Source organism: Mesoplodon mirus, assembly GCF_964341445.2.
Source record: "Mesoplodon mirus genome assembly, chromosome: 10".
Lineage (NCBI taxonomy): Eukaryota > Metazoa > Chordata > Mammalia > Artiodactyla > Ziphiidae > Mesoplodon > Mesoplodon mirus.
Genome location: NC_138986.1, coordinates 88,073,011 through 88,096,672, shown reverse-complemented (window position 1 = coordinate 88,096,672; position 23,662 = coordinate 88,073,011). Strand labels below are relative to the sequence as shown.

The following is a 23,662-nucleotide window of genomic DNA, read 5'->3' as shown; positions in this document are numbered from 1 at the left end:
GTGATTACCATGAGATTCAAATATGTTGACCTGTAACTATATCTACTTGTTTTGAACTGATAGTCATTTAAGTTCAGATGCATTTGAAAAGATCTATGTTTTTTACGCCTCTCCCCTACATTTTATGTTTTTGATGTCATATTTTAGATCTTCATGTTTATCTCTTTAACTGTTTATTGTAGTTACAGTTGCTTCTACAATTTTTTTTAAGTTCATCTCTTTCTTTTTAATTCCTTGCCAAACAGTCAGTAACAACCAACAGATATTATTAAGGTTCTGTTTTCCAGCCCTTCCCTTACAGCTACAAGTTCATTAGGTATGTAGGGTTTATGTCCCAGGTCAGTGCAGGCATCAGTTAACCAAATGCTTTTACAATTTTTTGTTTTTAATCTTTGTACGGGCTTATTTAAGTGGTTGATCCTAAGTCCTTACTATATATTTACCTTTCCTATCAGGATTTCCCCTTTCCTACAGCTTACTTCTTTTCCACTCAGAGAAGTCCCTTCAACATTTCTTTTAGGGTAAGTTTAGTATTGATGAACTCTTAGCTTTTGCTTATCTGAGACGCCATTTATCACTCCTTCTATTTTAATGATAATCTTGCTATGCAGAGTACCCTAGGTTGCAGGTTTTCCCTTTCGGGACTTTAAATATATCGTGCTGCTCCCTTCTGGCCTGTAAGGTTTCTGCAGAGAAATCAGGTGACAGACTTATAGGGATTCCCTTGTGTATGACACTTTGTTTTTCTCTTGCTGCCTTCAGAATTCTAACTTTTGCCATTTTAATTATGATATGTCTTGGTGTGCATCTGTTTGGGTTCATCTTGTTTGGACCCTCTTCCTGTACCTCGATATCTCTTTCTTCAGACTGTGGAAGTTTTCAGTCACAATTTCCTCAAATACATTTTCAATTCCCTTCTCTCTCTCTCTCCACCTTCTGGGCCCCTTATATGTTATCCCAGAGATCTCTTAAGACTGTTTTCCATTCTTAAAAACTGTCTTTCTTGGGCTTCCCTGGCAGCGCAGTGGTTGAGAGTCTGCCTGCCGACACAGGGGACACGGGTTCGTGCCCCGGTCCAGGAAGATCCCACATGCCGCGGAGCGGCTGGGCCCATGAGCCATGGCCGCTGAGCCTGCGCGTCCGGAGCCTGTGCTCTGCAGTGGGAGAGGCCACAAAAGGGAGAGGCCCGTGTACCGCAAAACAAACAAACAAACAAAAAACTGCCTTTCTTTTTGCTGTTCTTATGGGGTGATGTGCATTATTCTATCTTCCAGATCACTTATGCATTCTTCTGTGTCACTTAGCTGGTTATTCATTCCTTCTAGTGTGCTTTTTACTTCAACTATTGAATTCTTCATTTCTGATTGGGTCCTTTTTATATTTTCTAGTTCCTCATTAAAAACATTGCTGTGTAGATGTATTCTTTCCCCTAATTCAGTTAACATTCTTATAACCAATGCTTTGAATTCTTTATCTAGTCAACTGTTTCATTAGTAGTTTTTTCAGGGGTTTTCTATTGCTCTTTCAATTGAGAGGAGTTCCTCTGCCTTTTCATTTTGCTTAACTTTTCCTGCCTCTGCGAATTTAGGTGAAAGTTACCTTGAAGGAGTGTTCTTATGTAGGAGTGTCCCTATACAGACTGTGTGTGCCCAATGCCTTTTGTGGGAGAACTGAATTTGACATGGACGCAAATCATGTCTTTCCTCAGGGTGTGCTGACAGCTATCTCCTTGGTAGGAGGTGGGCTTGTTGGTGGAGGGGCTAGAGCTGGAGCCAGGTGTGGGGCAGGACTTCCCCTCTGCTAGGTGGCTGTCGCTGCCCTATCAGGGGTGGGGTCTGATCCCAGATTGCTGGAGCAGAAGCCCTGAGGGTCAGGCATGAGCTGGCTTTGTTCCCATTAAGTGGGTCTCTTCCTCTCTCCTTGCCCCAGAGCAGGAAGTGTTGAAGTGAGTGGGGCCTATGTGGGCTCTCCACTCATGTCAGCCCCAGACAGAGGTCTGAGCTGTCTCTGCTTCACTGCTTGTTCAGGTGCACATATTTGTTTCCCATGCTCCATTCAGATGCAGCCTCAGTACAAGTCCACTTTGACCCTCTCAGCTGATCACTGCCCCCAGCCCCGTCACCTCCATCTGGCTGTGGAGCCACACTGCAGAGCTGCGGGGGCCCGTGTGGACTCTCGGCGTGTACCAGGAGTGAGCTGTGGCAGGCCGGCTGCTGTCAGAGGTCTGGGCTGCTTCTGCTGTGCCACTTGAGTAAGTCCCGACAATAGCTGCCACTACCCCTCCCAGGCTCCACCCTGGGACTGGGTCACCTCTGTGTCCCACGGCTGAGTCTTCTTCCTGGTAGTGGCTGCCCCAGAATGGAATGAGTGGGACCAGAGAGTTGGCTTGGCTTGGGGCTGGGGTGCATGATGAGGCAGCCGCAGGACTTGGCAGCTGCTGTAGCAGACCTCTCTCTGCACTGCCTTTGGGCCAAGCCTGCATGCACCCTCCTCACAAGCGGAGTCCAGGTGTCCCTCTGCCCTCCTGGGAGTCCCAGTTGCCCTCCAACCAGCCAAGGGGGCTCGTCTCCCCTGTGGAGGATGCCAGGACTAGGGCACCCAATCTGTGGTTCTCAGCACTCACTGCCCATGGTGAGTCTCCGCCATGTATTCTCCCTTTTCTTCAGAGTTCCCTCCCAGGGGCACAGGTCCTGACCTGATCACTTTTCTTCCCTTCCTACCCAGTTATGTGTGGATATTTTTTTACAGTCTGGGTTGTACCAGGGTCTTTCTGCTAGTTTCCAGTGAAATTGTTCCATATGTAGATGTATTTTAATGTGTTCATGGGGGGAGGTGAGCTCCATATCCTCTTACTCCACCATCCTGATCAATCTCTTCAAACTGCGTCTCTTTAGAAAACTAAACGAACATCACCAAAATCATGTCGGCAAAAGAAAGGAGACACGGAATTTACCTTGAAAAATTTCAAACATTTATTCATTTCAAAATTCTATCTCCACTGTGAATAAACTATCCCCACCCTCATCATTTTTCTGTTTCTAAAGGACTCCTTGCTTTGACTTCCTCTGAAAGTCTCTCTAGCGGAAGCTTTTCTTCTCCCATATCTCTGGGGCTCACTGTGTCTTAGTCAGCTTGGGCTACCGTAACAAATACCAGAAACTGGGTGGTTTAAACAACAGAAATTAATTTTCTTACAGTTCTGGAGGCTGGGAGTCTGAGATCAGGGTGCCAGCATGGTTGGGCTCTGGTGAGGACTCTTCCTGGCTCGCAGATGGTCCCTTCTCATTGTGTCCTCACATGGCAGGGAGAAAGACAGCAAGGCCTCTGCTGTCTCTTCTTCTAAGAGCACTAATTCCATCATGGGGCCCCACCCTCATGACCTCACTTAAACCTAATTATCTCCCAAAGGCCTTCAACTCCAAATACCATCACACTGGGGGTTAGGGCTTCAACATACGATTTTAGAGGCACAATTCAACCCGCAGCAGGAGGGAAGAAGGAGAGGGTCAAGATGTCCCTGCTGCTCACTGCTGCTCCCAGCCTCTCATTCTACCACCACACCTCTACAGCCCTTCCTCTTCTGAATTCCAAACTTCACCTCTCCAGTGCTTTTCTCCAGTCTCGTAAGAAACTCAAAGACTCTTCTATCATCTTGGGCAGGTAGTTTCATCTCTCTTCCCATTGCCCTTAACATCAACATCCACATTAAGAACATCACATACTGGGGCCACAAATTGTCCTCAATCCTCTTCCCTAGCAATCTTTATCTCCATTTCTGCCATCCATTTGGGTTTTATTATTTCTTGCATATGTTCCTTCTCCAAATCCCGCACTCTTGAGCTCTCTTCTTTCTGACCACAACCTCCTATCCATCCCTCCATCACTCTCTTCCTCATGTGTGTTAACCTAATCTTCACCCTCATTATATCCTGTAGTTTTCTAAAACTTTTTATTCCCACTACTTCAACCCTGAATCATACTCTGAGTCTCATTCTAGACAAATGCAATATTTCTAATTCATCTCTGTTTTCTGACTCTCATGGCTCCAGCCTAACCTGCACAGAAAGCTGAATTAATATTTCTAAAACAGAATCCCACCTCCATACCATATTAAGGGAAAGAAGCCAGACACAAATGACTAGATACTGTATGATTTAATTCAGTTAAAATCCTAAAAAAAAGGCAAAACTATAGTGACAGAGAAGAGATCAATGGTTGCCAGGGGGATGTGAAAATGAGACTAAATATAAAGAGGCATGGGCTTCCCTGATGGCACAGTGGTTAAGAATCCACCTGCCAATGCAGGGGACATAGGTTCAAGCCCTGGTCCGGGAAGATCCCATATGCCACAGAGCAACTAAGCCCATGCGCCACAACTACTGAGCCTGTGCTCTAGAGCCCATGAGACACAACTACTGAGCCCACGTGCCACAACTACTGAGGCTGCATGCCTAGAGCCCATGCTCCACAATGAGAGAAGCCACTGCAATAAGAGAAGCCCGCACAGCGCAACAAAGAGTAGCCCTCACCCGCCGCAACTAGAGAAAGCCCTCACGCAGCAACCAAGACCCAACACAGCCAAGGATGAATGAATGAATGAATGAATGAATGAATTTTAAAAAAAGAGGCATGGGGAGTCTTTGAGAGATAGAACTGTGATATAGTTTGTGTTGGTTACATGACTGTAGTCAATTGTTAAAATTCACTGAAATGTTCAGTTAAAATGGGTGAATTTAAAAATGGGTAAATTTTATTACATGCAGATCATACTTAAAGAAAGCCCATTAAACAATCTCCATCTGAGAACTTTCAGTGTTTTCCTCACTGTACACTGCAGAAAGCCCATATAGTTCAGGCCCTCTCAGATTTGAAACGAATCTACTTTTCTGGCCTTATATTCCATTAATCCACTATACACACTTTACGCATTGGCTAAGTCTTGCATGTGTCAAGTTCCCGGCCTCTTTCTGATCATTCCTTTCTCTCTTTTTTGGAAACATCTCCCCACAACTCCTTATCTACTCATTACAATTTCACTGATCCTTTAAATCCCAACTCAAATGTTCTCTCTTTTGTCTACCTCTCTCTAACCTCTTTCTGGGTATCTCTCACATCATTTACCACACAATGTCCTGTTCATAGTTATGCAGGCATTCCATTTTCCTTTCCTTACTCATCTTTGCATCAAACAGGGTGCTTAGTTGCAAACAAGCATATCGTCTTAGTAACAAAAACTACTCTCTGCAAAGATAACCTATCATTTTTTTCTTAGAATAAAGTAAAGAGGCAGGGAGACTACATTAGAAGGAAGACAACAAGGAAGAATTACAGACTTGTTAGGAGACCAACAGAACTAGAGACAGCTTGCATTTAGGCTTTATTAATAGGATGGATAAAAGGAGATGAATTTGAGAGATGTTCAGAAGGTAGAACCAACAAGACTTGGTTAGTGATTGGATCCAGGACACAGGAAGAGGCAGGAGTGAAGGATTATCCCCAGATTTCAGGCCTGGGGTAGACTGGGAATTCAGAAGGAAGAGGATTGGGGTAGGGCTGGAGTTCTTTGTTCTGGATAGTAATTCTTTTCACGAATATGATTTACAACTATTTTTCCCCATTCTGCAGGCTGTTTTTCTCACTTTCTTGATGATGTTCTCAGATGAACAAACTTGCTTAATTTCGTTGACGTCTTATGTATCTATGTTTACATTTGTTGCTAGTGCTCTTGGTGTCATATGCCTGAAATCACTGTCAAATCCAGGGACATGAAGAGTCTGCCCAATTTTCTTCTAAGAGTTTCATAGTCTTCCCTCTTAAGTTTAGGTCTTTGACATATTTAGAGTTAGTCTTTGAATATGGTGTAAGCTAAGGGGTCCAATTTCATTCTTTTACATGTGGATATCCAGTTTTCTCAGCACCACTTATTGAAAAGACTGTCCTTTTCCCCACTGAATGGTAATGGCAACCCTGTCAAAAATCAATTAAGCATATACGTGAGTGTTTATTTCTGAGACTGCTGCTTTTGTGTGAGACATTTTAAGGAAATATTTCCTCTCAGATTTTTACGCTTAGCTAAAACCTTTGAAGAAAAATTTTACCTCTAGATTAATGGCAACTTTTTAAAAGACTCCATCATCTGGGCAGGTTGATCTGGTTATGAGATTGGGCTTGGTAGAGTGCTATAATCTGAAATACTTAATGAATGAGCAAAACCCAAAAGCTTTTATATTCTAGGAAGAATTCCAGACACAGGTCCCTGTATCCTCTACTGGTATCTTCTTGCCTAGGATGCTTCACTTCATAGATGGGTTAGCGCTCATGAGACTGGAAAAACCAGACAAGCAGGGCAGGCTTGCCGAAGTTTCAAAGTGGTATGTTTACATTCATGCTGTATGAAATGCTATTTTTTGAATAGCTAATATTTGCACATTTTCCACAATTCAATGGTACAAAAGGATACAGCATGAAAATAAAGTAGTACTTAAAAAAAAAAGGTTTAAGGGCTTCCCTGGTGGTGCAGTGGTTGAGAGTCCGCCTGCCGATGCAGGGGACGCAGGTTCGTGCCCCAGTCTGGGAGGATCCCATATGCCGCGGAGCGGCTGGGCCCATAAGCCGTGGCCACTGGGCCTGCGCGTCCAGAGCCTGTGCTCTGCAGCGGGAGAGGCCACAACAGTGAGAGGCCCGCATACAGCAAAAAAAAAAAGCTTTAAGACATGAAACAAACTTTATATATACTGAATACAAAATAATGTTTAGTCTATCATCCCTCCTCCCCCCACAAAACCTCTTTATTCTCCAAAATATCCCCTTCTCTTTCCCCAGCCATGTAGTTACAGTGAGAACAACCACATTTTCACCTGTGACCCAGGCCACTGGCCACTGGTTGATTTAGCTGTGGACATCTGTTCCAAGGTAGGCCAATGAGCTCTCTTCTTAAGGAATATGAAATCAGGACTAAGAAATTGTATTTTCAGTCTTGTTGTTCTCTTGAACTGAGCAGCTGCTAGGAGCAGTTACTTTCTGCCCAGTGGACTCAGAAGGGAGTATGGAGACAGAAAACAATGAAGAGTAGGCACCAAAGACAAGAGAAGGAAGAACACCCTGGTTTCCATCCAGTGTTTAGTCCTGAGGTCCCAGTCTTCTTCTAAGGCCCAGAAGCATTACTGCCCTAGGGAGCCTCACTTGCTCCCTGTACCTTAATAACAACATACCCTACCTTCTGCTTAAGTCTGTTCAATTAAGTTTCTGTTATTTGCATCTTAATTCATATATTTTGCCATGCGAATAAATTAATCAAACATAATCAATCACTGCCAGGGGCCTGGGAATCTTTTTTTTAACCCATACATATTGACAGTCAATTCAGTAAGTCCCCTACATATGAACCTTCACGTTGCAAACTTTCAAAGATAGAATGTGCATTCCATCAACGTCAGGCATGAGTGACATTGCAGCTTGCCCTCCGTCTCCTACTGCTGACCATCCTTCAGCTCTACCATGTCCCACCTCCTCTCCCTCCTCCAGTCAGTAACTCTTCTTTCCTGCTCACTCGATGCCAGCCCCTGTGTGCCAGCTGGTGTACTGCACTACTGTACTTTTCAGGGGGCTGTACTGTAAGATTAAAAATGTTTTCTTTGTTTTTTGTGTTTCTTTGTTTTTTATGTATTATTTGTGTGAAAAGTATTATAAACCTATTACAGTACAGTACTATATAGCTGATTGCGTTAGTTGGGGACCTAGGCTAACTCTGTTGGACTCACAAACAAATTGGACTTACGAATGTGCTCTCAGAACAGAACTCGTTTGCATATAGAGGACTTACCGTATGGTAATTTTATTCATTGTTGAAATGCTCTTTATTACTGTCAATGAAGAATTATAAACAATAACATGCTTCCTTCCTTTTATTTGCTTCTCAATGACTGAAACACTTTCTTTGAGACCAAAAATTAAGAGAGGAGCTTTACTCTACTCACTTGTCAGTGGTTCTTTCTCTAAATTGGAATCTTCTGGTGCATCAAAACGACCTTCTGGTAACTTTGGCTTCTTGAGGGGTTCTTTGATGGGTTTGGATTTTTCTCCTTGAGAACTTATTTCCCTCAAAGAATGACACAGAATGGGTGATCCTAGCAGAGTGAAGACAGTGAAACAATAGGAGCTGTTCATTTATTCTACTTCAAAATGTAATACTTTTACTTACTTGTGTTAAGCTTACACATTCACAGTTATCAAAATTAAAAAGTACAGAAGGACACACAGTGACCACCCTTCCCTCTGCCCCTTTCAGACGGCCAGTTCTCCTCCTTGGAGGCAACCAATGCTATCAGTTTGAAAAGAAGAGCTTTGAAATGAGTTAGTTAACCATTATCAAAATTGCAAAAACAGATATAAAACGCGGATTCCTGGGACTTCCCTGGTGGCGCAGTTGTTAAGAATACGCCTGCCAATGCAGGGGATACGGGTTTGAGCCCTGGTCCAGGAAGATCCCACATGCCACGGAGCAGCTAAGCCCGTGTGCCACAACTACTGAGCCTGCACTCTTGAGACCACAAGCCACAACTACCGAGCCCACATACCACAACTACTGAAGCCTGCGCGCCTAGAGCCTGTGCTCCGCAATGAGAAGCCACCATGATGAGAAGCCCGCACACCGTAACAAAGAGTAGCCTTCGCTCGCCGCAACTAGAGAAAGCCTGCGCGCAGCAATGAAGACTCAACAAGGCGAAAAATAAATAATAAATTTATTTTTTTAAAATTAAATAATAAAATAAAATAAAATACGGATTCCTGTCTGAAGCAATGCCAAAAATACCAGGAATCAGATCATTAAGAGTAACTAAGTAGTAGGAACTTTTCAATGACAATATTTAGTATTTAAATCTCTGTAAGTCACAAGGCACTGTATTTAGTATTCTTATATTTAAATCCTAATCATGGCCCTCTTTTTCTGCCAATGAAGCATCTTAAAATGTACTGGGCACCTGCAATTTATAAATGAGCTCGCTTTCTAGGATACAGTGAGAAAGCTAAGCTTTCAGTATATTATGAAAGGCATCCAACCCTTGTTGAAGTAACGCTCAATAAGGGCAAAACCACTGTGAAAACTGGCCTCAGGGATGGGGTCTTCACCTTCCTGAGGGAAGGGCTTCCGAGGCAGACAGAGGTGGGTGCCAGTTCTGGTCACACCACTGTAGCAGCACGGTAATGGCCCCCAAAGAGCGTGAGAACCTCATATCTGGAAACTATGTGCAGGCTAGGTCACATGGTGAAGGAGAATTAGGTGAGAGATGGAACTGAAGTTGCTCATCAGATGACCCTGAACTAGGTAGACTGTCCTGGATTACCTGGGTGGATCCACTGTCATCACAGGGGTCCTTAAAAGGGGAAGAGAGAATTGGGAGAGAGAACCAGAGAGGTGGCAGTGAGAGACAGACTTGATGATGTTGCTGGCTCCGAAGATGGAGGAAAGGGCCACCAAGTCCAGGAACTTGGGCAGCCTCTGGAAGCTGGAAAAGGGAGGAAACAGATTCTCCCCTAGAGCACCCAGAAGAAACACAACCCTAACACCTTGGTTTCAGCACAGAGAGACCCATTTCAGACTTCTCACATCTGGAACTGTAAGGATTTTTAAGCCACTAAGTTTGTGGTAATTTGTTACACCAGCAATAAGAAACTAAAACAAATACTTACTAGTTGTTTGACCTTTGTCAAGTTATTTACCCTTTCTAAATCCATTTCTTCCCCTCTAAATTGAATATAACAGTATCTACCTCATGAGGTTACTAAATAGATTAAACAGGAAAATTCAGGCAAAGCACTTAGCACAGTGACACACTGTATCTATTATTATTATTATAGAATTATCTGGAAGCTCCTGATAGCATTACATGTAGTTAGAATTTCTTTCACTACATGTATTTTATTCATATTCCAACAATGACTACACCACCCTACCCCCACCGCTTTAAAAAATTATATATATATACACACACACATACACACATGCAAATATATATGCATAAGTATTTGTTTGTATGTATATATGTCTCCATGTATATATATATATACACCCTCCACAGCCAATTTGGAATTTACATTAAGACTTGTTTGTAAGATTACATAAAGTTAACATTACATACAAACTGCATTAACAATTTCAAAATAGTACATCAGGCTGTTAATTTGCACATCCACTGCATGTATCTCAGTGTCTAGCAACATCGTTGACTGTCTGAATGTCCAACTGTAATACAGATTAGTCTTCAGCCAACAAAATTCAAGGATTAAGAAAATAAATATACAACTGAATGTATTGAGAAAGCTACAACGACTTACAGAATTAATATAGACTTTTCCCATTTAAATACTCACTTACATAAAATACTTCACATTTATGATACTAATTGGCTGAGAAGAATCTGTGAATCAATAAAAATTTCTATACATATTAAAATAAAAACACTTACCTAAAACTTTAATGTATTTATTGAGTTAGACTACAGACCACTTTGCCTTCAAACTTCCACTTCGTTATTTAAGGGCATATTTTACTTTTAATTATGTCCTCATAATACTACTTAGTTAAGCATTCACTAAAAATCAAAAGAGAAAAACCTGCAAAAAATATCTTATAAAGCAGCATTTATTTTTATTAAGAAACTATATGGGGGCTTCCCTGGTGGTGCAGTGGTTAAGAATCTGCCTGCCAATGCAGGGGGTATGGGTTTGAGCACGTGACCAGGAAGATCCCACATGCCATGGAGCAACTAAGCCCGTGCACCACAACTACTAAGCAGGTGCTCTAGAGCCTGCGAGGCACAGCTACTGAGCCCACATACCTCAACTACTGAAGCCCAAATGCCTAGAGCCCATGCTCTGCAACAAAAAAAGCCACTGCAGTGAGAAGCCTGTGCACCGCAACAAAGAGTAGCCCCCGCTCACAGCAAGTAGAGAAAGCCCTGCGTGCAGCAACGAAGACCCAACACAGCCAAGAATAAAAATAAATAAAGTAAATTTATTAAAAAAAATTATATGGGTAACAGAAATGAGTTTCTGATCATACTAATATATTTCATATAATAATCTGTTCTTGGTTTTTTGTGGTTGACTATTTAGCAAAATATTATATTGAAAATGTTGGTGAATGTAAACCACGCACAACTGAAAGACATTCTTGGTCCCAAATCACAGGGTTTGTATCAGTCATTTGCTATCCGAAATACAGGATTCTGTAGAAGTTGACAATATTATATCCCAATTTAGCGAGTTCAGCCAGCCTCCACAATAGGAACTTCTATCCATCATATGATGTCCAACTTTCTATCCATCAACAAATCTAGTAGAAATTTGTAAAGCATTAAAGGTTGTTTACTAAGTCATGACAGTTTAGTAATAATTAATACAGATATACAGAAAGGAGAATTTTAACAAATAGATTCTAAATGTGGACAGATTTTACATCTACTCTGGCTAATAAATAGTTTCTGCATTTGGTTACTAATTAAATCTATTTTACTGTACTTTAAATAACTTACTTTGAAGGCTAAAATTCAGCAAATATTTAATAGATACCAGTAGCCATTGCTACTGTGCACTCAGCCTTGACTCAACACAATTAAATTAGTAATTCTTCTTTTAGGTTTGGCTGTTTTAGCAAGTTAAAAAAAAAATCCCTGTATTGGAAACTTGAAATGATATTCAGTGTAAAAAGTAACCTTGGTATGTTTCAAATCTGTAGAAATTCGTAAGCATTTATGAAAAATCAGGAAAATGGCACAAAATCCCTGGCTGTCAATTATAATGTAGACAAAATCTGATGCTAAAACTTTTGCTTCTTAAATGATGCAGATATATGAACTGTAAATAAATTTTGCTTCCTAAATGATGCAGATATATTAACTATAAATAAGAAAAGTAATTTTATGTTTTAGTTGCTTCCTGTGCGCCAGGCACAGCGCTAGGGACTGAAAATATGTCAGCTTATTTAAACCTCACAATAAACTGATGAGATGTGTATAACTGTATTTTACAGTAATTCTGTTCAGTATGAACACAGTCATTTTTGGAAAAGTGACATTAGGCAGATGTGGTAGAGACTGCTAAGTGTCACACGTAGCCACTTCCCCTTCTTCCATTGAGTTCTAGGACGCCCATTCCTGCCTGGCTTGTGATCAAGCCGAGCACCAGGCCACTCGCTTAGAGATCACATTTCCCAACCTTCCCTGCAGCCATGAAGCCACGTGTCCAATTTATGGGCAGTGGGCTGTGGCTAGAAATGGCACGTGCAAATTTTAGGTCGCCTCAATTTTGCAACAAACCAACTGCCCTAGATTTCTTTTTCCATTCCCTCAGGTTGTAATGTAGCCATGGCAGTGACCCAGCTGTAACCTTGAAGATGAGGACAAAACCCAGGGCCAAGTGATACTTAAAATATTTAACAACTTGTATGACATAGACACTGCTCAATCATAATATATGTCCAACCAACCAGAACTGACACAGGCTGTAAATAACTAGTAAAACGCTACTAGTGTGTATGGGTTTTACTAGTTATTTACAGCCTGTGTCAAGATGAAAAGATCCTGATTCCTGTCCCATCAGTAGGACTGTCAGAGCAGCTAGGCCCTCCCCTTAAGTAATACAATGGAGAAGTAGAAAACGCAAACTAAGGGCACCAGAGTCACACTTGGGTCCCAGTGCCACCCATACCACTTAATAGCAATATGATGCAAAGAAGGTTTCTGTATCTCACTGAGTCTGTTTTCCAATCTGAAAAATGGGGATATATCTCCTACCTTGTACAGTAGTTCAGAGAAATGAAGAATGCGTATGTCTTCAGGTGCACACACTGAGTATATTAATAAATTGAGCCTAACTGTGGGACACAGAAGTCAACGTGCACAAGCGTTTTGGGTAAAGAACAGAAACGTGAGTGTACCCTGGGGAAAGAAAGAAGAGTAGCAAACTGTAAGTTTGAGAAACTGGTCCCTCAGTCTGGCTTTGGGTAGTTCTGAAGGAACTTTATCTACACAAAGAAGGGTAACAAGGAAAAGCCGAAAGACCAGTTTTCTCAAGGGATTCTGAAACCATGGAAGCACGAACAGAACTATTTTTGTAGTTAGGTAAGCATGTGTCAAAATGCAGAGGAAAAGAATTTCCCTCATTTCTGCACAGTACAAGATCAGATGGGATACTGCACTCCTTTTTTTTTTTTTTGCGGTACGCGGGACTCTCACTGCTGTGGCCTCTCCCGCTGAGGAGCACAGGCTCCAGATGGGCAGGCTCAGTGGCCATGGCTCACTGGCCCGGCCGCTCCGCGGCATGTGGGATCTTCCCAGACTGGGACACGAACCCGTGTCCCCTGCATCGGCAGGCAGACTCTCAACCACTGCGCCACCAGGGAAGCCCACTGCACTCCTCTTGAGAAACAGGGAAATGCACCAAAAAGCCCATGTCTTCTTTTTCAAGGGGTGGTTTGCCCTTATCCAGAGCCTATTGAGAATTGTGTTTACAAGTACATATCAGGTTGCTGGGAACTCACCCTCAGAAAATATCAGGCAAATATACCATGCAGCTGATAGTAATCAAATTGACAAATGGGACCTAATGAAACTTAAAAGCTTTTGCAAAGCAAAGGAAACTACAAACAAGATGAAAAGAAAACCCTCAGAATGGGAGAAAATACTTGCAAATGAATCAACGGACAAAGGATTAATCTCCAAAATATATAAACAGATCATGCAGCTCAATATTAAAGAAACAAACAACATAATCAAAAAATGGGCAGAAGACCTAAATAGACATTTCTCCAAAGAAGACCTACAGATGACCAAGAAGCACATGAAAAGCTGCTCAACATCACTAATTATCAAAGAAATGCAAATCAAAACTACAATGAGATATCACCTCACACCAGTTAAAATGCGCACCATTACAAACAACAAATGCTGGAGAGGGTGTGGAGAAAAGGGAACCCTCTTGCACTGTTGGTGGGAATGTAAATTGATACAGCCACTATGCAGAACAATATGGAGGTTCCTTAAAAAACTAAAAATAGAACTACCATATGACCCAGCAATCCCACTACTGGGCATATACCCAGAGAAAACCTTTATTTAAAAAGACACATGCACCCCAATGTTCACTGCAGCATTATTTATGATAGCCAGGTCATGGAAGCAACCTATATGCCCATCGACAGACGAATGGAGAAAGAAGATGTGGTACATATATACAATGGAATATTACTCAGGCATAAAAGGGAATGAAATTGGGTCATTTGTAGAGACATGGATGGATCTAGAGACTGTCATACAGAGTGAAGTAAGTCAGAAAGAGAAAAACAAATATCGTATATTAACGCATATATGTGGAACCTAGAAAAATGGTACAGATGAACCGGTTTGCAGGGCAGAAATAGAGACACAGATGTAGAGAACAAACGTATGGACACTGAGGGGGGGAAGTGGCGGGGGTGGTGGTGGTGGTGGGATGAATCAGGAGATTGGGATTGAGATATATACACTAATATGTATAAAATAGATAACTAATAAGAACCTGCTGTATAAAAAATAAATAAAATTATATTAAAAAGAAAAACAAAAAAACACGTGGACACAAAGTAAAATGAAGAACCCAATATTAAAGGAAGATCTAAAAAAGCAGTCAGATAAAAGACATATTACTAGTAAAGAAACAAATATTAGACAGATGACTTCCCAATAGCTATAATGAAAGCCAGAAGAGATAGAGCTGTGAGAAAATGATGCAGCCATTGAAACCACCTTTCAAGAACAAGAGAGGAATAAAACAAACCATATTTTCAGATTAAAAATAAAATATATATTTTTAAAAAAAACACAGAACTTTATCACAAGACTGTCACCAAAGGGAACTTCTAAACAATGTACTTTAAGAAACTGATCCAAGGACTTCCCTGGTGGTGCAGTGGTTGAGAATCCACCTGCCAATGCAGGGGACACAGGTTTGAGCTCTGGTCCGGGAAGATCCCACATGCCACAGAGCAACTAAGCCCGTGTGCCACAACTACTGAGCCTGCACTCTAGAGCCCACGTGCCTAGAGTCCATGCTCTGCAACAAGAAAAGCCACCGCATTGAGAAGCCCAGGCACCACACTGAAGAGAAGCCCCTGCTCAATGCAACTAGAGAAAGCCCGCACGCAGCAACGAAGACCCAACACAGCAAAAATAAATAAATAAATAAAAAATTTTAAAGTTGTTAAAAGAGTAAATCCTAAGAGTTCTCATCACAGGGAAAATAAATTTATAAAAAGAAAGTGATCATAAAAGTAAAGTGTGAGATAAAATAGAAGATAAAAGTTTTATATGTTGACTGTATAAAAGTGCAATAACAGTATCGATCTGTGTTACTACACAATTCCACCTAATATACACACAACAAACACACACAAACACACCCCTAAAAGGCTGAACAACAGAGGTGGAGGGTGAGTGAATTCAAAGCATTTTTAAGCTTTGTACTGTTTAGGAGGAGAATAAAGATATTAATAAACTTTCGACTTCCTTAAGCATGCATTTAAATTTCAAAGGTAACCAATAAAAAGCAGTGTGTATCTTCCAAAGCAGTGTGTACCTTCATTTTTTTCCTGTTTTTCCAGCAGAGGAAACAAATGAAAAAAGCAAACACTGAATTCAAAGTATGACAAATAGAAGGTGTGAAAAATAAGATGGTAGAAATAAAGCCAATTTTATCAGTAACTATAATTGTAAATTGATTGAATTCTCCAGTTAAAAGGTATGCTGTCGGACTTCAAAATAAAAACTCACCAAAATCTAGCCATATGTTGTTTATATGAAGAGAACCATTACCATGGTTCAAAAAAAAAAAAAGGACCAATGTTATGGACGGAAGGTTTGTGCCCAAACCACCCCCCCAAATTCATATGCTGAAATTCTAACCCCTGATGTGATGATATTAGGAGGTGGGGCCTTTGGAAGGCAAGTAGATCATGAGGGTGGAGCCCTCATGGTGGATTAGTGCCCTTATAAGAAAGGCTATGAGAGCTTGCAGGGGCCTTCTACTCTCTGCCACATGAGGATACAACAAGAAGACAGCCATCTGTGAACAAGAAAGCAGGCTCACACCAAAGACCAGATGTGCTGGCACCTTGATCTTGGACTTTCCAGCCTCCAGATCTGTGAAAAATAAATGTTTGATGTTTAAGCCGCCCAGTCTATGGTACTTTGTTATTGCAGCCTGAGCTAAGACATGTGAGATGCACCATTTCCACATCTTCTAAAAAAAAAAAAGGGAACCCACAGAAAATGGAAAGAAAATAACAACAATAAGAGAAGAAAATAATAACATAAATAAAAGACATAAAACTAAGAGGATCAACAAAACCAAAAGTTGGTTCTCTTAAAAGACTAAAACTACCGTGAAGTCTTTGGTAAAGCTAATATGAAAACAAAAACACCCAAAAAAACCAAGAGAAGACAAAATAAATAATATGAGTAAAAGAGGAGTACATAGCTACATAGAACAAAAGTTTTTTAAAAACCCCAAACCAGGAACTTTATGCCTATATATTTAAAGTATACAAAATGAACAATTTTCTCAAAAAATTTAACTTATCAAAACTGACTTTAGAAGAGAAAATCTGATAAATACCACAATAATCATTACAAAAATTACCAATAATTTAAAATCTTCCCTCAAAGAAAAGGGCAGGTCTAGACAGTTTTGTAGGCAAATTGTAGCAGACACTCAAGGAACGGAATATTTGAATCTTAAAAAAAAAAAAAAAATCTAATATAGAAGAGAAAAGGATGAGAAGACTCTTGAATTCATTGTAAGAGGCTAGAATAACTTTAATTTCAAAACCAGAAAAGGAAATTGCAAGACAGGAAAATTACAGGCCAACTTCTAAACAAAATATTAGCATACCAAACCCAACACTATATTAATAATATAATCAACCTGATCAATCTGAATATTTTCTAGAAATGCAAGAGTGATTCAGCACTAGAAAAATTTATAATTCACCAACCTACCATATTAAAGGAGAAAAATGAATTAACAAACAAGATAAAGAAAAATGAATTACTAAATTTCAAGATTTATTCTGTCTTAAAAAACAGACAACTACATAAACAAAAAAAAAACCCCAATCCTTCTAGAAATGGCAAGGGACTTCGTTAACCTAATAAAGGGCACACCTACAGTTAATATTACATGATGAAATATGAACATATTCCCTTTACAATTATGAACAAGTATGCCTATCACCACTTTTACTCAACATGGTACTGGAAATCTGAGCAAGGACAGAAAAACAAGAGAAAAGAAAAAGATATAAAGGTTGGAAAGGGAGAACTAGATTTTCATTATTTGCAGGCAATATTTGTGTCTACCTAGCACCGCCCCACCAAAATCTGCAAATAAATTATTTAAATTAATAAAGTAATTTAGCCAGGTTACTGGACACAAAATCAATAAATAAGTCAACTGTGTTTCTATACATAAGCAGCAATCAGAAAATGATAATCTTTTATCATTTGTTGTAGCAGTTGTAACCAAATCCCAACAGGAACTTTTTTTTTTTTAAGAATTTTATATGGAAAGCAGATATCCAAGAATAGCCAAGACACTTCTGAAAAACAAGATGAAAGGACTTACCATACTAAATATCAAGAGTTGTTACAAAGGCATGGTTATTAAGATAGGTGTTACATCACAGGAACAGACAAATAGTTCAATGGAACTGAAGAGAGCCAAGAAATAAACCCCCGTGCATATGCATATGTAAACTTGATTTATGACAGCTGCGTTACATCAGGGGGGAAAGGTCCAATACATGGACCTGGGACAACTGGTTACTGACATGGGAAGAAAGTGAAATTGGTTTCCTGCCTCATACCATACAGGAAAATCAATTCCTGGTAGCATAAAGGCTTAAATATAAAAAGCCAAACTATAGACCTTTGAGGAGAAAATACAGAAGAATATCTCTACGACCTTAGGGTAGGGAAGGCTTTAAGAAAGCAAAGCACAGACAATAAACAAAAGGATCAAGACAAGATTATAATAAAATTATGAATACCTGTTTATCAAAAGACACCTTTCCTTTGAATCTGTGTGATTGTACAGTCAGATCCATTATTTTATTCTGTCTACTGCTGAAGATAATTTTTTTAAAAAGACACCATAAGAGTAACAAAAGCAGTCCACAACCTGAGCTTGAGCTTGTATGGCCGTTAGCATAAGTGAGGCCATCTTGGGCCCATACAGGCTTTCTGCTGACCCTACCCAGGACTGTACTGCGAAGTCAATCACTCTCTGTTGTCAAGAGCTTAGCAGTTAATCAACATTGTTTAATAATCATTCGGATCAGGTGGTCTCTATACTTTGTTCGTCCCCAAACAATGAGGAAAATAAAATATTCGCTGACATATTCTAGGCACCCACAAGACCAGTCACCTACTCATAAATCTTAGGAAAGCACTTCCTGTTTCCAAGCACATACCTCCATAGTCTAGGTCAACTATAAAACTGTCCCAACGGCCCCCTTAGCGGTTTGGAGGGCGGCTGTTAACTCCTCCTGATGGTTGTCCGCCTGCTCTCAGCCTTTACAGGTAAGTTACCCTATGATAAACTGATTCACTGATTGTATGAACCTGCCTGCCGTGTTTTTCAGTCTCAAGATGCCTTCTCAGTTCAGTAAGCACTTCTCATTCCCTCCGCCCTCAAACAGAGCTATTTGCCATTTACATAAGTAAAAAAGGTATAGTGGTCAAATACACGTAAAGAATATAAATAAGAAAGACAAACAACCCAATAAGAAAATGAAGAGATACTTCATCAAAAAAAGCGAAAAACTTTCGAAAAGATGTTTAACTTCTCTAATCAGAGAAATGCAAAGTCGTAATGAAATACCGTTTCAACACCCTGTAGGCAGACAAAAATTAAATTTTCTGATGCTATCCAATGTTGGCAAGTGTGTGGGGCAACAGGAACTCTAATACTGCTGGTAGAAGCATAAATAGCCAGTAGGAATGGAAAAATGCCTTTACAGCTTGCCATCGTACTGTAAAACTGAACAGGCCTATGCCACATATTCCAGGAATTCAACCCCTTGTGCAAGTACACCTACAATGTACACAAGATGTGTAGCAGTCAATCCTGGTGCTTCTAGAGTTACACAATGTCCACTGAGAAGGGGAAAGGAAAAATGTATGATACACTCTCATAACTCAATGAATAATTACAGCATCACATATCAACATGGATGAATCTCAAACCTGTTAGTTGAAAAAAGCAAGAAAAATAAATACAAATGGCATGAAGCCCTTTCTATAAAGATCAAAAGCTTGCAGTTACACAACTGCATCAGGAAGCAGATAGCAGGTAGCCGTTTGGCAATGGAAATATCCTATTTCTTAAACTGGAGAATGGATTCATAAATGTTGGCTTTGCTTCATAACTTACATGTGTTATGTAAATTTTTGGTATGAAACACTTCATTCTTAAGTTTTGAACATTAGTGAAAAAGGGATATTGAATGAACACACAAGGGAACTTTACACAGTTATTACGTCGAGGTTTGGACAGTATGGGACTTTTGCTTTATATATTATTCATTTCTGGATCATTTAAAATTTTTACAACTAACAGGTAGTCTGTCTGGGGAGAGATGATTACAGAAAGGAAAACAAACTTTATAGGAATCTGGAGCCCATCAGGAGGAGGGGCGGAATTGTCTTCAACTTAACACAATTTCTCCAGGATGTCCTAAATTAAAACTAGGCTTAGCATACTCTGTGGGTTAAGGCTGTAATATTTTGAGAAAATTTTCCAGCAAAAATGGGTTTTACAGAAGATTGGTTTTTACTGAAAGCATGCATACTTTCTCAGGAAAAATTCCTTTCACCTCATTTTTATTATACTTATTTGCCTTCGGCCCACGTTTCCAAAACTCTGCACTTTTCCACTTCTAGTACTGTAGACTGCCAGAGATCTTTTTCGCTGTAAATAAACTAAATAAGCAAATGACTCCATTGCCGCAGGGCCCGCTTTACCACACTCTCCACGCGTACCAGACGCCGCGCGCCCTGCGAACCCCCCAGGACTCAGGACGCCCGCCCCGCTTCGGGGCCAGCGCGGTGGCCGCTGGGAAGGAGGCGTCCGGCCAGCGGGGCCCAGCGACTGTCCAGCTCCGGTCCCGCCCTGAGCTCGGGCGGGTAGGACCTGCCGGGAAGGAGCGCGGTGGCCGTGCCGTACACGAAGGCTCGGCAGGCCCGGGGCCCCCGAGCCCGCGACACGCCGCTGCCCCGCCGGACGCGTTTCTCGCGGCACCCGTGCCTTCGCGACCCCGCCCGCGACCTCGGCCCCGGGGCCGGGCGCCTTACTTGCCGCTCTCCACGCTGTGGCCGGGATGTGGCCCAGCAACGAAGCAAATCCCAGCACGACCATGACGCCAGCTCCCGCGGCGTCCGCAACAGCCGCGTCTTCCCGGCACCCCCCGCGGGAGGGGCGGGGCCTCCGCGGGTGCGCGGGGCCTGTGTGAGCCTGGGGCGGGGCCTCCGTAGCCAGCGCTGGAAACCCGCGCTCCCGCACCTGGCTGTCTGCAGGAAAAAGTGGAGCGGCTCGGCCTTCTCATGAAGAACAACCCAAACTACCCGGAACCTCGTGTTGATGAAAACCTCAAATCATGGCTGAAGTTGGATGAGGGAATGCTTCCGTTTGTTCCTCTCAATCTGAGGCGAAGGTCTCTTGGAAGCTCGCTGTTCCAGTCCACAAATAGTGGGCACCTTCTACTCTTTTGCCTGTGCAATAGGCTTCTTTCCCCTCAGTTCTCCGTCTTTATTTTTTCACATTTCTGCTTGTTCAGTGAACTCTGACCCACTGACCAGGTGGCCTGGAAGATGACGTTTGGGTGCAGCGCAGAGCAGAAGGCTCTCATCTGGTCCCGCTGCTGGGAAGGAGCGCTGCGCATCCGCCCTCCGGTTCCAGCGGCTCCTGCCGTATTCGGAGCACGTGTGGCGGGCCAGGAGGCTTCGTGGGACCTGTGGAAAGTCTACACAGAATCACACTGGAGTCCTCCGGGTTTTTTTTTTTTTTTCTTCCTTCATTCCTTCCTTTTTTTTTCTTTTTTAGGAAAGTTCTTGGCCAGCTCTCGGGCCCTGGTGATGTCTGACCAAGTAACATCAGGTGGCTATATAATTTGAGTTTCTCATCACGAACCGGAGTCATCTGGTCCCCCTAGATAAGGACTCCTTTCACCAGAAGGCAGTGGTATATTCGGAACGCGGCCGGAGCCAAAACCCAAGCAGTTTTCATTAGCAGGTAGCTCGGTAGCTTACATACACACTTTTCACCCTTAGTTCATATCTACATCTTAGTGATGAGCTCCTTGTGACCAACTGACAGAGGAAAAAATTCAAAGCTGGATTACCGAGGGCTTTGCTCAATATACTGACCAGTTGGCAAATGACTGCTTTGGCATTTCGAGCTGCATTTAACAGAGGCCCTCGAGGAACAGCAGAGAGAAAAAAAGATCCTCCCAGAGGGCAGAACTTTATCTTATACTCTTTGCCTGGAAGGAGATATAGCTTGAGATAAAGATCTACATCAATTCATGGGCACTGAAATCAAGTGGTCAGGGACTGGGAAAATGTAAAGGTTTTGGAATAGGTTTTTTTTGGAATTAGGACCTCTCCAAATGGCCCCAAAGCATGAGAACATTTGGGTCCCACTGAGTGCTCAAAAGAAGGCTCCCATGGCAAAAGGGCTCTTAATCAGAACAAGATGACTGCACGTTATCTACTGCTGTCTAACATATTATACCAACATTTTGGGGCTTAAAACAATAAACATCTATTCTCTCGCAGTTTTTGTGCGTCCGAAATCCAGGAGCCAGGGTGCCTCTGGCTCTAGGTGTTACACGAGGTTGCAGCCAAGCTGTGAGCCGGGGCTCCCGTCTCGCCTGGAGGCTTGACTAGGGGAAGATCAGCTTCCGAGCTCACGCACGTGATTATTGGCAGGATTTAGTTCCCTGTGGCTTTTGGACTGAAGGCCTCCCTCAGTTCCATGCTGCGTGGGCTTCTCCAAAGGTCATTTCACCACATGGCAGCTGGGTGTCCACGGAATGAACAAGCAGGAGAACAAGGGAGACTGCTCGAGATGGAAGCCACGGTCCTTCTGTAATCTAACCTCAGAGGTGACAGCCCATCACTTTTGCTGAAGTCTGTCATTAGAAGTGAATGAATTAGCAGATCCAGCCCACCTCAACGGGAGGGGATTACACTGGGGGTGAATGCCAGCAGGTGGGGATCACTGAAGGGCATTTTAGAGGCTGCTGACCACCAGGACCATTCTGCAGGCATCGCTTAGCCTCCTCCCCTCACCCCACCTGTGCTTGCTCAGTGCCCCCCTAACAAGGGAGCCACAGTCGCGTAGAGACATGCATGTGTTAACAGTTTCCCCCCTGCCAAGACTGACGGGCTGGCACCACTACTTGAGGTGAGCAACCCGCTCGATCCCTGATATAATATGGAATAGCCTGGTGGCAGCTTTGGTTACGAGGGACTGTACTATAATGAAGGAGATAGCAATTTGTTCTATAGGAATAGACAATTATTCTGGGTTTGGATTGCTCTCCCTGACTTATGCTTCTTTTAACACTTCACCCGTGGACTTACTGAATACCTTATGTTCCGTACACTTTATGTAGCATCCCATACAACATTGTTTCCTGTGGATACAGATGCCTGTGGTATAATCATCACGTATCCCATGAGATCAGAAGCAGCTGGTCTTGTAGGACAGCCCTGTTAAAGGTTTACTCTTGGAACCAGGTGAGAAAATGCTTTGGGATGCTGTCCTAAAGGATTTGGCATATGCTCCAAATGAGTTAACAGTGTTCAGTGATAGCTCTTCTGTTGACAGAATAACAGGCTCCAAAGAGCAGCAGAGGGATTGACCTCTTGTCGTGACGTCTCACACCCTGCCCGTGTATTTTGCTTTCCATTATGGGGAGACACAGTCTTTGCCATGGGTCCCGAGCATCCCTGCATATTATTGCTGAGTACCCCAACTGCAACTCATTGCCTGATACTGGGCAGTTTCTGTATCTGGTCATATGGGCATCTAAGTAGGTCAAGGCAACCACAGCATTGCTACCATTTAACTGCTGCTCTCCTGGGGGAAAGAACCGGCTTGTGTGCTGCTTGTTCAAAAATGGCTTGGCCCTTGGCTCTGGATTCTTCTCCTGTAATGCAATCCAAACTGCTTGGCCCTGGTCCTGCATCGCGTGTACACGCCTCACTTGGCCCTCAGCATCACCGTGGGAAATGAGGCTCTAGGAGCTGGTGTGAATGTGCTGACCGTTTGGCCACGACTTTGCTGTAGTAAGGTCTCTCGTCTCTGACCTGGGAGTCTCCTGTCTCCATGCATCCGTGAAGCTGCAGCAAGACTGCAAGACAAGTAGATACAATCTCAGATCCTTCGCTTCTCGCCATCCACCTGCACGATTCCAGGTTCTGCTGGTATGCTAATTTTTGTACCCAGAGTGGGGTATAAGGGGATAGTGTTTTCTCCGAATTGGAAGTTGGGATTGCTTCCTGGCCATTTGTAGCTCATGCCCCTAGGTAAGGAGTTAGAAAAAGTGGTTAAGGTGCTAGCT

General features: G+C 42.3%; 1 protein-coding gene across 5 annotated transcripts in view; it reads right to left on the bottom strand.

Moving 5' to 3' along the window:
• Nucleotides 1–20,524, bottom strand: part of SDHAF4 (succinate dehydrogenase complex assembly factor 4) — a 28,632-nt gene extending 8,108 nt beyond the window's left edge. For all 5 annotated transcript variants that reach the window (XR_014295166.1, XR_014295167.1, XR_014295168.1 and 2 more), the window contains exons 1-2: nucleotides 20,388–20,524; nucleotides 7,977–8,126 (exon numbers count right to left, since the gene is read on the bottom strand). Coding sequence is in view for 2 of the 5 variants with exons in the window: in XM_082634173.1 (XP_082490299.1) it covers nucleotides 7,977–8,126; nucleotides 20,388–20,451 (214 nt within the window). In the remaining 3 variants the exon portion in view is untranslated. The remainder of the gene's footprint in view (nucleotides 1–7,976; nucleotides 8,127–20,387) is intronic.
• Nucleotides 20,525–23,662: the final 3,138 nt, after the last annotated feature.